The sequence below is a fragment of the Chiloscyllium punctatum genome, chromosome 5 (genome assembly GCF_047496795.1).
Source record: "Chiloscyllium punctatum isolate Juve2018m chromosome 5, sChiPun1.3, whole genome shotgun sequence".
Lineage (NCBI taxonomy): Eukaryota > Metazoa > Chordata > Chondrichthyes > Orectolobiformes > Hemiscylliidae > Chiloscyllium > Chiloscyllium punctatum.
In genome coordinates this window covers 139,522,570-139,537,042 of record NC_092743.1, presented here as the reverse complement: position 1 = coordinate 139,537,042, position 14,473 = coordinate 139,522,570, and the positions used below count along the sequence as shown (strand labels likewise).

At 40.6% G+C, this 14,473-nt stretch overlaps 1 protein-coding gene across 7 annotated transcripts in view; it reads left to right on the top strand.

Annotated features, from left to right (window-relative positions):
* sgk3 (serum/glucocorticoid regulated kinase family member 3) overlaps positions 1-14,473 on the top strand; it is an 85,696-nt gene that overhangs the window by 32,874 nt on the left and 38,349 nt on the right. For 6 of the 7 annotated variants that reach the window (XM_072571504.1, XM_072571500.1, XM_072571501.1 and 3 more), the window contains 2 exons: positions 12,899-13,104; positions 13,633-13,716. In XM_072571504.1, the coding sequence (XP_072427605.1) occupies positions 13,027-13,104; positions 13,633-13,716 (162 nt within the window). In that variant the 5' untranslated portion in view covers positions 12,899-13,026. Of the gene's footprint in view, positions 1-12,898; positions 13,105-13,632; positions 13,717-13,947; positions 13,982-14,473 lie in introns of all 7 variants that reach the window. The other variant, XM_072571505.1, reaches the window with a different exon arrangement.

Sequence of the window (14,473 nt, the reverse complement as noted above, 5' to 3'; positions counted from 1 at the left end):
TCAGCAATTGGCCAATGTCTCTCTAAACCCTTCCAATTCATATATCCATCCAGATACCTTTTTTTTTAAGTGTTGTAATTGTACCAGCTTCCATCACCCCTCTGTACCCTGTTCCTACCTTTGCCCCATACCCTTGGTTGTGTTTAGTTTTGAGAACTAAGAGATGTACAGCATGGAAACAGAACCTTTGGTCCAGCCCGTCCATGCCGACCAGATATCCCAATCTAGTCCCATCTGCCAGCACCCAGCTCATATCCCTCCAAACCTTTCCTATTCTTATACCCATCCAAATGCCTCTGAAATGTTGCAATTGTACCAGCCTCCACCACTTCCTCTTGCAGCTCATTCCATACACGTACCACCCTCTGCGTGAAAAAGTTGCCGCATAGGTCTCTTTTTATATCTTTCCCCTCTCACCCTAAACCTATGCCCTCTAGTTCTGGACTCCAAAAAACTCAATCAAGTTTGTGAGACATGATTTCCCACGCACAAAGCCATGTTGACTATCCCTAATCAGTCCTTGCCTTTCCAAATACATGTACATCCTGTCCCTCAGGATTCCCTCCAACAACTTGCCCACCACCGAGGTCAGGCTCACTGGTCTATAGTTCCCTGGCTTGTCCTTACCACCCTTCTTAAATAGAGGCACCACGTTAGCCAACCTCCAGTCTTCTGGCATCTCACCTGTGACTATCGATGATACAAATATCTCAACAAGAGGCCCAGTAATCACTTCTCTAGCTTCCCACCGAGTCTCTAGTACACCTGATCAGGTCCTGGGAATTTATCCACCTTTACCCATTTCAAGATATCCAGCGCTTCCTCCTCCGTAATGTGGACATTTTTGCAAGATGTCGTCATCATCTATTTCCCTACAGTCTATATCTTCCATATCCTTTTCCACAGTAAATACTGATGCAAAATATTCATTTAGTATCTCCCCCATTTTCTGTGGCTTCACACAAAGGCTGCCTTGCTGATCTTTGAGGGGCCCTATTGTCTCCCTGGTTACCCTTTTGTCCTTTAATATATTTGTAAAAACCCTTTGGATTCTCCTTAATTCTATTTGCCAAAGCTATCTCATGTCCCCTTTTTGCCCTCCTGATTTCCCTCTTAAGTATACTCCTACTTCCTTTATACTCTTCTAAGGATTCACTCAATCTATCCTGTCTCTACCTTACATCTGCTTCCCTCTCTTTTTTTAACCAAACCCTCAATTTTTTTAGTCATCCAGAATTTCTTACACCTACCAGCCTTCCCTTTCACCCTGAGAGGACCACTATGACTCTGGGTTCAGTGGGCTGTGGGGCTGGTGTAGGAGATAGTAATAGAGGACATTTACGGACTAATAAAATGGTTGAATGGGAATGTGGGGAACCCCAAAAGCTGATGGAATTGACTGGGAGAGCAACACAAAATGGAACGTGAAGTGTTTGGAGGATGGGGTGTAACACTAATTCTTGAGCAGAACTCCCAGTAGTGTGAAATGGATAACATTATTTCACTGTTGAGATTTGAATGAAAAATAAGGAAGACAAGGTGTCTGCCAAAGTTTATTTTTCTAGTCTGGGGAATGTTTGCTGGGGCAGTTGCATTAGTCGTGCATTCGTAGATCCAGTGATGTTAGACATTGGTGGCCAAGCTGCACTACTTCAGTAGCTCCTGCACTGACCTGTATTTACATTTCAAACCTTGGTCTCCAGTACTAGCAACCATTCCATTATTTGTAACAATCAAAGTATTATCATCTCTATGAAGCTGATGTGACCACAAGTAAGCTTACACATATCTGCCAATTCACAAACCTCTTTCACGGATTTCATTGCTACAACTGCCTTGGATCTGCTATCTTTGCACACTGAAGTGTAAGAAAGAATATAGTCTGTTATTGTCCATCCTGCACTACTTGTGTGTTTGGGGGCAGGTAATGTAAGTGTAGTCCTGGTAGACTGAAAATCTCCCAATATTGTTTGGCGAATGGCTTGTGCTGTGTACATGTGAATAAGGTGAAGTTATTGATGTCCACACAAAGAGAATTCACTGACCTTCTCAGAGGCTTCCATTCCATACAATATAACAGCCTAATACAAAGCCTTATTTATATTTGTTATGACTTCTCAGGAATCACATCCTGAAAAAGCTATTCTGACTCTAATATTCCTCATGGAATATCAATACAGAGAGAGCTAGTTCCATTATCAGTATCTCGGCCCTACACATATGATTCAGGAGAAAGTAGCAAGGTACCGATAATGTTAGCCATCTCTCACCTTGGATTCAATTTGTCCAAGTGTCTCTGACCAATCTGCCTGCTATTCTTATGCTAGGGTACTTGTGCAAAGTTATTAATGATCATCATGGGACTACCATCTCCTGAGGCCTGAGAAGGTTCCTAGTTTTTGGCAGCCCTTTCAATTTCAGAGACCTCAGGCATTTCTTCCTCAACAAGTTGCAAATACAGGTTAATGATCAAGGGTTACAGGGAGAAGGCAGAAAAATAGGGTTGAGAAACATATCTCTGGATTAGTGGTGCTGGAAGAGCACAGCAGTTCAGGCAGCATCCAAGGAGCTTCATCAGGAATGAAGGGCTTTTGCCCGAAATGTCGATTTCGAAGCTCCTTGGATGCTGCCTGAACTGCTGTGCTCTTCCAGCACCACTAATCCAGAATCTGGTTTCCAGCATCTGCAGTCATTGCTTTTACCTCCTTGAGAAACATATCAGCCATGATTGAATGGGGGGAGCAGAATCCATGGACAAAATGGCTTAATTCTTCTCCTAATCTTGCGGTTTTATGATGTGTCCACCAAACTGTGATCAAGTGAAATCTAGATAGAGTACTCATCTGTTGCTGAGGTGAAAGACTCTCAGTGGTGAGTGCCAGTGAAAGTGTTATCGGAGCATTCTCTGGGAGTTGAGTGGTTCCTCTCAGGAAGTGAATCTGACGTGCTCAAATTCAGGCATTGGTGGTCGTGTAGGTGTCGCTGGTGTCTAAGTTAAGAGAAGCCTTTTATAGGGGTGTAAATCTGAGTGTCTGAAAAATGAGTGCTCACAAGTGGTAATGTGATGGAGGTGCAGTGCAGTACAATGAAGCCTATTTAACTAGGTTAGAAGTCATTATTTGGAGGTGCCGGTTTTGGACTGCGGTGTACAAAGTTAAAAATCACTCAACACTAGGTTATAGTCCAACAGGTTTATTTGGAAGCACTAGCTTTTGAAGCACTGCTCCTTCATCAGGTGGTTGTGGAACGACACAGAATTTATTAAAAACAGGATTACAGTGTCATGGAATGTAATATTAAACAAATTTTGCTTGAGTCTTTCATCTTTCAGAATCATAGAATCATTCACACCTCCAATGCATTACCTGAGTGAGATGGCACCTATTGTTAAAAGCTAGCTTAAGTATGTAACTTTAAAAAAGTTCTGGGATTTACATATGAAGAATACAAAACTAACATGATCATTCTAAAAGATGAAAGACTCGAGCTAAATTTAATATTACATTCCATGACACTGCAATCCTGTCACTATAAATTCTATCATGTATGATTCTGCTCCACAACCGCTTGATGAAGAAGCAGCGCTCCGAAAGCAAGTATCTCCAAATAAACCTATTGGACGATAACCTGATGTTGTGATTTTTTTTTAAACTAGGTCAGAAATCACATGGCACCAGGTGAGAGTCTAACGGGTTCACTTGAAATCACAAGCTTTCAGAGCACTGCTCTTTCACATGCTGAACTTCACCTGAGGAAAGCTTGTGATTTCAAATAAACCTGTTGGACTGTAACCTAGTGTTATGTTCTTTTCCTGAGGTTTCACCCACGAGATGCAATTCCCACACGTCAATTTCTATAAACAGTTAAAGTTTATTAAAGCCTGTACAAGCTAGTGACTCCTTTTTGACCCTCCTCATAGGCATGCAAAGTTGAGTCAAAGAAGCCCCAAATAAACTAAACACGTCCCCTTTGTACAGGTCAGTTGGTAATGCTCACAGGTACTCCGGCCACTCTTCCCCGCCCCACACCCCCCTGCCCCATAACCACATGGTAGGATGAGGTCATCCTCTGAGATAATGTAAATGTAAATGCCCTAATCCTTGGGAATCATTATGCAAATAATTTCCTGACTCTGTGATTCCCCAAGACAATGTAGGTGTTCAATGTCCTGGCTTCAGGGTGGCCCTGCAAACAAGTTCTGGCTACGCTATTTCCCCAGACAAAATAGGTGTGATATACTTCAGTATGAGGGGGATGATCATGCAAACGAATTTGATTGGCCGGGCAGGTTGGCTATAAAAGCATTTCTGAATGGAAGGGACTGAATGAGAGATTTAATTTGATAATATAGTAGTAAATGGCAGCCCCAAATGAAGTGTGGATGACCAGGGATGGTCATCCACATTTCTGCACGCTATCTGAGGGACAGAATGTTGCCCTCATCCACTTCCAGAATGTTCAGCTTTTTGGAGAAAGACATTACGGTTTAAGCCTTTAACATTATTCTCTCTCTGGTCATTAATCTTTTAATCATTATAGTGTGACTTCTAACCTTGTTCACCTCAGTCCAACACAGGCACCTCCATATACTGTGTTAACTGATCTGGGAGCTATCAGTGTGCTCATGAGTGGCCTCCATTTTCTCTGGCCATTCCCACAATCCTTCATGGGGCAGGGAAGCTAACGTCAGCTACTACCATCCTGTCCTTGCCCTCCCAGCCTGCTTGGGTGACAATTTCTGCAATGAGGGGGGGGAAAAAAAGTGATATTGAGTTAAATGCAATTGGATGGAAGAACTGTTCATGGTGTTGTGGGAGCAGAAGTGTTGAGGTGTCCCCAGTGAGTGAGTGAGTGGGGAATCGAGTTGCTGTGAACAAGAGTGAGAGTTAGTCTTGGTGAGATAAGAACGTGATGGCAGAGTTAGGGTAATGAGGTCGCAAAGCAAAGATAGTGCCACTCACTCTTGCAGAGTGCAGGTTTATTTGAAAGTACAAGCACTTGGATTCCTGCAAAAGCTTGTACTTTCAAATAAACCTGTTGGACTATAACGTGTTGCTGTGAGAGTTTTTTAAAAATATTTTATTTTTATTGAAAAAAGAACTCTCACAACCACACTCATTACACATCAATAAGTAAATCAATAACGCTGCTCAGCATTACAGACCTCTTGGGCATTCTATCCAGCAGAGGATCCATAAGGCAATTAAAGACCCACCCTCCCCCACATAATAATATGCTGCAACGCCAAGGCCATCAGCTTGGTGCATCAGTCAGAAACTTGAGAGGGTGGGCCAGAGGACTGTAGACATTCAAAATACCATATTTCTCGCCACGTATAAGGGCCTTAAGAATAACAAACCGACCACACTCATCTTTAGCACAATCTATTAAATTAAATAGGAGACCCTTCCAGACGAGTATTGCCACTCCTCTGCTCCTGGTACTAAAAGACGAGAAAAACCCGATCACATCCACCCTGCTGCAACTTCAAGTGTTCCTGGTCATTAAGATGAGTCTCCTGTAACAGGGTGACATCTACCCTCTCCTTTTCTAAGGCTCAGCAGCACCTTTTTTCTCTCAACTGGTAAATGAATCCCTCTGATATTCCAGGTGCATCATTTCAGAATGCTGCTAACTATGATCCTTTACAATCACCTTTGACCTGCCGAGAGGAAGAACTTGTCTTGCAACACGCTAAGCATACTCAAAAGGAGATTTGTAGTCTATTTACAAAAAAAAAAAGAAAACTAACTACAAAACCCAAAAGGCACTTAATGGGGCCACTAACCCCTGCCCACAGAGGATGCTTATATTTTCCCCCATGCACCTCCACCCACCCACCCCCCCCCCCCCCCCTTCCAGCTCCAGCCACACCCCAAACCCAAGCAATGGAAGAAACCAAACAAAGGACATTTGTATTTGGCTCACCCCCCCCACAATATACCCCCCAACCACTCCAGCTCGGAGAGAAAAAAACTCCAACAACAGCTTCTTTGGGAAAATAGTGAAAGTACAAGAATTAGAAGCAAGACAAAACAAAACCCAGATACTATTGTCCATATCCATAAATACATCTACATTATTTTAAAATGTCCAAGAGGTCTTTGGCTTGCTCCAAGGAGTGAAATGACCACATAGTCTCCTTTGTAAGTAATAAGTACTGCTGGGTATCTCATTGAATATTGAAAACCAAAGTCCTTTAACCTTTAGGGGTGGCATGGTGGCTCAGTGGTTAGCACTGCTGCCTCACAGCGCCAGGGTCCCAGGTTCGATTCCAGCCTCTGGCGACTGTCTGTGTGGAGATTGCACATTCTCCCCGTGTCTGCGTGGGTTTCCTCCGGGTTCTCCAGTTTCCTCCCACAGTCCAAAGATGTGCAGGTCAGGTGAATTGGAGGTGCTAAATTGCCCATAGTGTTAGGTGCATTAGTCACAGGGAAATGAGTCTGGGTGGGTTACTCTTCGGAGGGTCGGTGTGGACTTGTTGGGCTGAAGGGCCTGTTTCCGCACTGTGGGGAATCTAATCTAATCTAAAACCTTCTCTTAACTTCATCAGACGATCTCCTTTTCTGGATCACTGCCACAGAAAAGTCCTGGAAAAACATAATCTTAGTTCACTGATGATAGATCAGGGCCTGCGGATCTCTCCTCAGCCTTCTAGAAGTTTCCATGACACTCTGCTTGTCCCTGTAGCATTGAGATCGTATCAGAACCAGGCGGGGGCACTGACCCTGACCAGATCTACACACTGCAATCAATGAGCTCTGTCAACCTTCGTCTGGTCCATCTTGGCGTCCCAGCCAAGAAATTGTGCAACCAGTCTTCAAAAAAATTTGCTGGCTCCCCACCTTCTATTACCTCTGGCAGGCCAACAACCCGGATATTTTCCCTCCTATCTCTTTTCTCCAGATCATCAACGTGCTCAGTCAGGGCCTGAACCTGTTTCTCAAGGGCATGGATCCGGCCCACCAAGGGCTCGGCCTCTGTCTCCATGGGCTCTGTCAACCTCTTCAACTCTCTTCCTGAGTCCTTATAAATGTTTTTCCCTTCACGTGGTATTATTCTGAATGGTCCTAACAAGTGCAAGACAAAAGCCTTCAATGAAAATGCTTTTTCTTCCCCAGCAGTAATCCAGTACTATCTGACCAAACGACTATGTATTCCGAACACAGTGGAAACACTTTTTTTTTTCCCCTTGTGCACTTGTTCTAGATCCCTCAAGACTTTGAATCCTTGCATTGAATCTCTCCTCCAAGGAAAACCGCCCTAGCTTCTCCAATGTATCTGAAGTAAATCATGTTTTCTTAATCAGCTGTTTATATTTCTGTGCATTACAACAGTGACTGCATGTCAAACATAGTTAATAGGCTATAAATCAATTTGAGATGTACAAAAGTTGTGGAAGAAGTGTTATGGAAAAACAAATTCTTTCTTTCGTGTTAGCCAAAATGCAAGACTGAGAGAGGTCAGCATTTGCAATAAGACTTATTTTTGGCAGAGGTTTTGTTGGCCAATAGAATCTGCTTGTTGTGCAGTTGGTCAAAATGATTCTAAGACATTTTGTCAAATCAGTAACAAAGCCATCATTATTAATGCTATTAGATGATTAGTCTGAGTGATTGCAGATCAGCACATTGGGCCAGAATTTGCTCTATCAGGGTATCTAATGTTATCTGCCATTTGATAGACTTGGCCTAGACCTTTCACCTCACAAGTTTTGTTCATAAAGTTGTTGAAAATCTATGCTGAGAATGGTGCAGTGAGGATAAGGCATCGTTTAGAACCCAAGTGAACAGGACAATAAAAGGAGAACATAGTTAACCAGTGAGATTCAAGTACTGGGAAATAAATAGTGGAAGGACTGAGAATGGAGTGAGTTCAATGTGGCAGCATGTTTGTCAAAGAAAGGATGACGAAAGGTGAGATGCCAATTGCTGGAGGCCATCAGTTGATAGTATAGTCCTGCCCATTAGTCACACCAGCTGTAATTAACACTATTGAGGCATGTGCTGGAAGTTAATGAGAACTGAAAATGTTTAGAGGGTTGATCTATCATTTTGGGCTGTTGAGGATGGAAACTGAACTTTCAGGTTGAACAAGGTTTGGTACCAGAGCTACAGCATTCTATTTATAGAAAGGGCTGAAGTTTAATTTGTGGGAGTTTTGATTGAACAGGTTTTGTTTTACATGTTGAAAAGATACTTGTATGCAAAGGCAGGATCAGATTTTGGTTTGAATGAAGATGATACAAAGACTGTGTGTATCAAAACAATAATTAAAAGTTTGGGATGATACTCTTTTTATTCAATTTTTTTTCTTTCAAGTATCTTTTTTGCACTGATGTGTATGTATGGCGCACAATAATCGGTAAGGATCTGAAAAATTGGGATGTAAGCATTTATCCTATTTGGGTAGAATGATTTCTCTGATATTTAGGAAGCTAAAATATCCAAGTTCTATCCCAGCTCTATCTTCAAGTTTGCTGACGTCACAATCGTTGTAGGTGGGATCTTGAACAACGACAGGCCAGAGTACAGGAAATTGGAGAGTGCTCAGTGGCATGGTATAAAGACAACAATCTCTCCATCAGCAAACACAAAGGAGCTGCTCACAGACTTCAGGCAGCAGAGTGGAGGGAGGGCACACCCCTCTCTGCATCAATGGTGCTGAGGTGGAGATGGTTGAAAGCATCAAGTTTCTGGGAGTGATGATCATCAACAATCTGTCCTGGTTTCCCCCCCCCCCATCTCAACACAATGGACAAGAAAACCCAATAACATCTCAACTTCCTTAGGTAGCTAAGGAAATTCAGTATGTCCTCTAGGACTCTCTCCAATTTTTTTTTAAGCTCTACGATAGAAAGCATCCTAGCTCTGGGTGTATCACAACTGCAGATCCCAACACCTCAAGAAACTACAGAGAGTCTTGAACACAACCCAGTTCACCTCACAAAGCAGCCTTCTATCCATTCACTCCATCTATACTTTCTGTCGCCTCAGGAAAGTAAATAACATAATCAAAGGCTCCTCCCGCCCCATTATACTCTCTTCCACCTTCTTCCATCAGACAGAAGATATAAAAGTTTAAAAACACATGAACGGATTCAAGAACATCACACACTTTTATTTTCTCCCCCCCTCTCTTTTTTTTTTCTCTCTCTCTCTCTCCCTCTCTCCCTCTCTCTGCCTCCAATGCAGCTGTATTCTGCTACCCACAGCACTTTTCAGTGTACAAAAACATAAATGGCTAAAAAGCCTCCGAGGTCTGGTAGCGTCTATGGAGAGCAATCAGTTAACTGTTTGGGTTAAGTGACCCTTCCACAGAACTGTACCCAGCACTCTGTTCTTTTGATTTTTATTTCCACTTTTCACTGTATGTCAGTCTGTATGACAACAATAAATTTACTTGATAGGGTGTGATGACAGGAAATTATGTTCTGAATCTGTATACATACAGACTGACATTTCCAGCAGTTACAGTGTGAAGTTTACATTAATTCTTGCCTCATTAGACATTGTAGGATGGGTGTAATACTTCATACCTTTAGTCCATACTTTCAAAGGCCCTCGGGCAGCCACATTTGATTCCTCCACCTTCACAGGCAACGTGCTCGGATATCACAAACCTACTCCCTTTTTTAATCGCAAATAAATGCTGGTTTCTAAAACTTTGAATTGTTGTAGTGTTTGTTGTCCAAAAATCTTTAAAGAAGTCCTATGTCAATAGAAACTTTTATTTTGTACAGTTTATCAGGATGGTTTTTTTTTTCCTGTATCGAATGGAACAATAATAAATTGCACTCGACTGTAAGCAGTATAGGCATTGAATGTACTCCAGGAAAACTACTCCTGGAGTTGTATAAAAACTTTGAACTTTTTTTTGGATGCAAAAAACAATTTGGGCTTTGAGTGCCAGGAGTTAGGAGTAACTATCATGGTCATTGTAAGAAAAATCTTTCATTTCTCTCATAACTAGTAATTCCAATATTCTTGATTATTGATGTCCTGATCGTGTATAAGGCAAGTTCTGACAGCTTTGGCATTTTGTAATGTTGGAGTCACGCAAGAAATATTTTCTCTTATGTGGATTTTGAGTCCCTCCTTTTCCCCATACACTCACCATGTCTGTGTATAGACACGTAGTCATGGTATTTGATAAAGGTGTGGCATACAGTTCCGTAAATGTACAGGAGTAATTATATCATGGAAAATGATATATTGTCCCTTTGGCTATGTTGTCTCCTTTCGTTTTTAAAAAAAAAAGGGAGGAATATTGGCAACCAAAAATACTTGCCATCATCTTAAGAATGTTCTGTGAACTTAGCACCTTAATGATTCGCAATGAATCATTTTAGTTGTTGCCCTTAATGAATCAAACATCAATAAAATATATGACTAACTGTTACAATAATTCTTGAGCTTACTGAAAATTAATACAAACAACTGTGAACATTCTAATAAAGTAATATCCTATTATGGACAATTTGACAAAATAGAGAATCTAATATTTACTGTTTCTATCTGTTCAGAATGGTGAGATAAAAACATTTAAGAATAGGAGCAAGAGAAGAGGGTGGCTCAGTGGTTAGCTCTGCTGTCTTACAGTGCCAGGGACCTGGATTCAATTCTACCCTCTAGCGACTATCTGTGTGGAGGTTGTATGTTCTCCCTGTGACTGCATTGGTTTCCTCCGGGTGCTTCAGTTTCCTCCCACAGACTGAAGATGTACAGGTTGGGTGGATTGGGCATGCTAAATTACCCACAGAGTCCAGGGATGTGTAGATTAAGTGGATTAACAAGGGAAAATGCAGGATTATGGAGATAGTGTAGGAGGATTGGGTATAAGTGCTCTTTCAAGGGTTGTGTGGACTCAATGGGCCATATGGCTTGTTTCCATGCTGTAGGGATTCTATGATTCTAAGACATCCCATCTGTTGATTCTTCTCACCAGACAATATGATAATGGCTGAAGATTGGTTTCCGCTCTCCTTTCCCACTTGCTTCCATGTCACTTTATTCCCGAAGAGTCAAAGTCACCCTTGAATATATTCTGTTATGGTACATCACCAACCCTTTGGATTACAGAATTCCAAAGATTCACATCCCTTTGGGTGAAAAGTATTCTCGTTTTTATGGACCAGTCCCAACCCATTCTACTATATCAAGGAGATAGCCTAGACCCTAACTTTATCTTATTTAAAGGCAAGTTGTTTAATTATTAACTATTTAACTACTAATTATCGACTGTTCCAATATAGCAGCATCCCATTTGCAAAAGCAAATTCAGCAAAACAGATTTTTCTCACTTGCTCTCTCCAGTCCAGGAGAAAGGAACATTGAAAGAGACAATCTAATGGCAGAACTCAAATGTTTAGCTGTAGTAGAGACAGGTGTATCTAGTAGCTTCAATTGAAAGCAAACCTAAAACCCTGGGTCAGTGTGAACCTGACTCCTCCACTTATGCTCCTTTTGTTGAATTTAAAAGGAACACTTTGGGAACTCCAAGCTGTTTACCCACTGCTTCTGTGGCAACACCTCACTGTAACAGAACAAATCCCACTTAAAGGCACTGTACTGTCACATTATCTCAGTTCCTAACACTATCCTCCCTTCTAGATTCCATAACCAGAGAAGTCCCACTATATCACTTGTTGATCCCCTTCATAAATTTGAAAGTTTCAGTGAGTTCATCCCTCACTTTCATAACCTACAATGAATATAGATTCAATTTATTCTAGGATACCTCTCATACCAAAGGCGCAATCTAATGAGCGTTCACCATTCTGCCTTCAATACAACTATACCTTTCCTTTAAATCTGAAGATCAAAATTGTATACAGTATTCTAATCGTAGCCTCCACAAAGCCCTTACAACTAAGGCCATTGTACAATTGTTATTCTTACACTATAAATCCTTTAAAAGACCCATTTACTTTCCTGATCATGTGGTATGCCTGCATATTGATTTTGTAATTCTTGCATAAGTGTACCCAAGTCTTTCTGTACTTTAATACTAAGAAATTTCAAGTTGTTTTTTTCTCAACATATTGTACTGTTCTATTCTTACGACCAAAGTGAAAAATCTCTCACAAATGCCATCTACTACTTTGTTATACAGTCAATTAAACTGAGTACATCTCTGACTGTATCATTCTCTCAATTTGCATTTCTAGCTAATTTTGTAATATCAGTAAACTTAGATACATCACACTCTCTCTCCTCTATGTAATCAATACAGAATGTAAATAGTTGAAGCACCAGCACGAAGTCCTTGTGTTTAGTTAGGGCTTGCCATCTTTTCCATTTGGCTTGTCTTTCCAAGTTGATGTGTACCCTGTTATAGTTAACTTCTAGCCTTGAAGTTTAATTAGTTTCATTTCAGCTGTTATCTGTATTTGTGTTAATTAATGTAACTAGTTAACCTCATTTATACAATTATTGTGCCTCTCTAGAATCTGATTAAACAATTGCCCCCATGGCTCTTGTGCTGCAGTGGTAATGTCCCCATCTCTGGTCCAGAAGGCCTAGGTTTAAGTCTCTCTTGATCCAGAAGAGTGTCCTAAGTGTGAACAGCAAAACACAAAATTCGATGCACATAAGTTCATGCAGACTGATGTTATGTACAGTCTTGCCCAGTTCTCAACAAAAATCATGGTAAAGCTGCAAGGTGCTTTTTGCAGTAATTAGATCAGATATACACTCAGCTCCCAGCTATAGGTTATGCATCTTCAGACCCTCCAAGATAGGTTAAAAGAAATTGTTTAAAAACAGCAAAACAAAATTGCACTTGATGGTGCTTCATGCATTAGCAGTAGTTTTACATAATCATTTATAACCTGACCCAGCATGAAAGTACAATTGCCATAATTCTTGTTGTGTAATTATGATTTGTTCTTTACTAGGTGTCATAATGGATGTACGGGTCTGTGCACATGAATTATTGACTTTGGATAAACTCCTGTAAAACTCAACTTGAGCCATTTCTTCAGTTTTGGAACTGATCTTTGCAATTGCTTCAGACAGAACAAAAATGGATTCAAAATCTGCTCACCCTAATGTCAGTATTCCCAGCTTTGATGAACATCGTGAGAAAAAAAAACGATATACTGTAAGTATAGAACAAAATTTTCTTTTGCCGAGTATTCTGGAAATTGCAAACAAAATTTTTCATTTTGTTTAACATGAAGGCTATGTAACCACGTATTTGGTCCATGTTAGTAAACTGAATATTTTCATAAGTTTCAATAAAATTTGGGAGTTTGTTTACATTTCAGTTATCTTTGTATGGCTCTTTTATTCTTTTTCTTTCTGAATCTGTCACATGCTACTTGCTCTCGCTCACACCTCTAATTCTGTAAAAATGGCAAAAGTGAAAGCTGGATTTTACAATAGATCACAGTTACTGGTTAGACGATTCTTGTCCGGATTGGCCAACCTACTTTTAGGTACAATGCCAAGAACATATAAAAAGTGCACGGGCTATTCACTTAGGATGAAGCAAAACATGCAATCCTTCTTCAATAAGAATTCTAGAATATTGTATACTTTATTACAAGTTGATGGATCAACTGGGTGTGATGATATCTTAAAACAAAACAATTGCTTTCTTCTGTAACTTCTTGTTTCTTTCTAATAGGTTTACAAAGTGCTGGTGACAGTGGGTAGAAATGAATGGTTCGTCCTGAGACGCTATGCTGAATTTGACAAATTGTACAACACCGTAAGTACGGAGTGTGTATGCTTTTACCTGATTTGGTGCTGTTTCACAAGCCGATGCACATCATCTGAGAACTCTATTGAAAATCAATTCAAATAAACTTTTAGATGTTCTGTTTTTCAGAATGTTCATCAGGTTCTTGGAAGTTGGCATGTTTACTTTTTCTAAATTATTATGATTGTTATCTGTAATGTCAATATTTTTGTTTTTAATCATCTCTTTTATGTATCTTAGAACTTGCAGCTTTCAGTTAAAGATCGTCTTTAGTGTAAGAATCGCTCTTATAATATGTATTACTCATTTATTTTGAATGTTTGGGGTTTTTTTTCTAAATGTTGCAATATAAAAGCTTACTATAGTAAATAGAGTTGAGGCTATAATTTTTGATGTATTTCCAAGGTCCAGCTGGAAAAAAGCTGAAAATGTGTTGCTGGAAAAGCGCAGCAGGTCAGGCAGCATCCAAGGAGCAGGAGAATCAACGTTTCGGGCATGAGCCCTTCTTCAGGAAGAAGGGCTCATGCCTGAAACGTTGATTCTCCTGCTCCTTGGATGCTGCCTGACCACCTCCGCTTTTCCAGCAACACATTTTCAGCGGGAAAAAATATAGACCTTGCACAAATGCTGGAAGGTGAGTTTGTCTGACACTAAATACTGCTAGATATCGGTTTACTCGCTGAGCTAGAAGGTTTATTTTCAGACATTTCGTCACCATACTATCTTTGTCCGGAAGCTCACCAAAGATGTTAGACGAAACATTGTT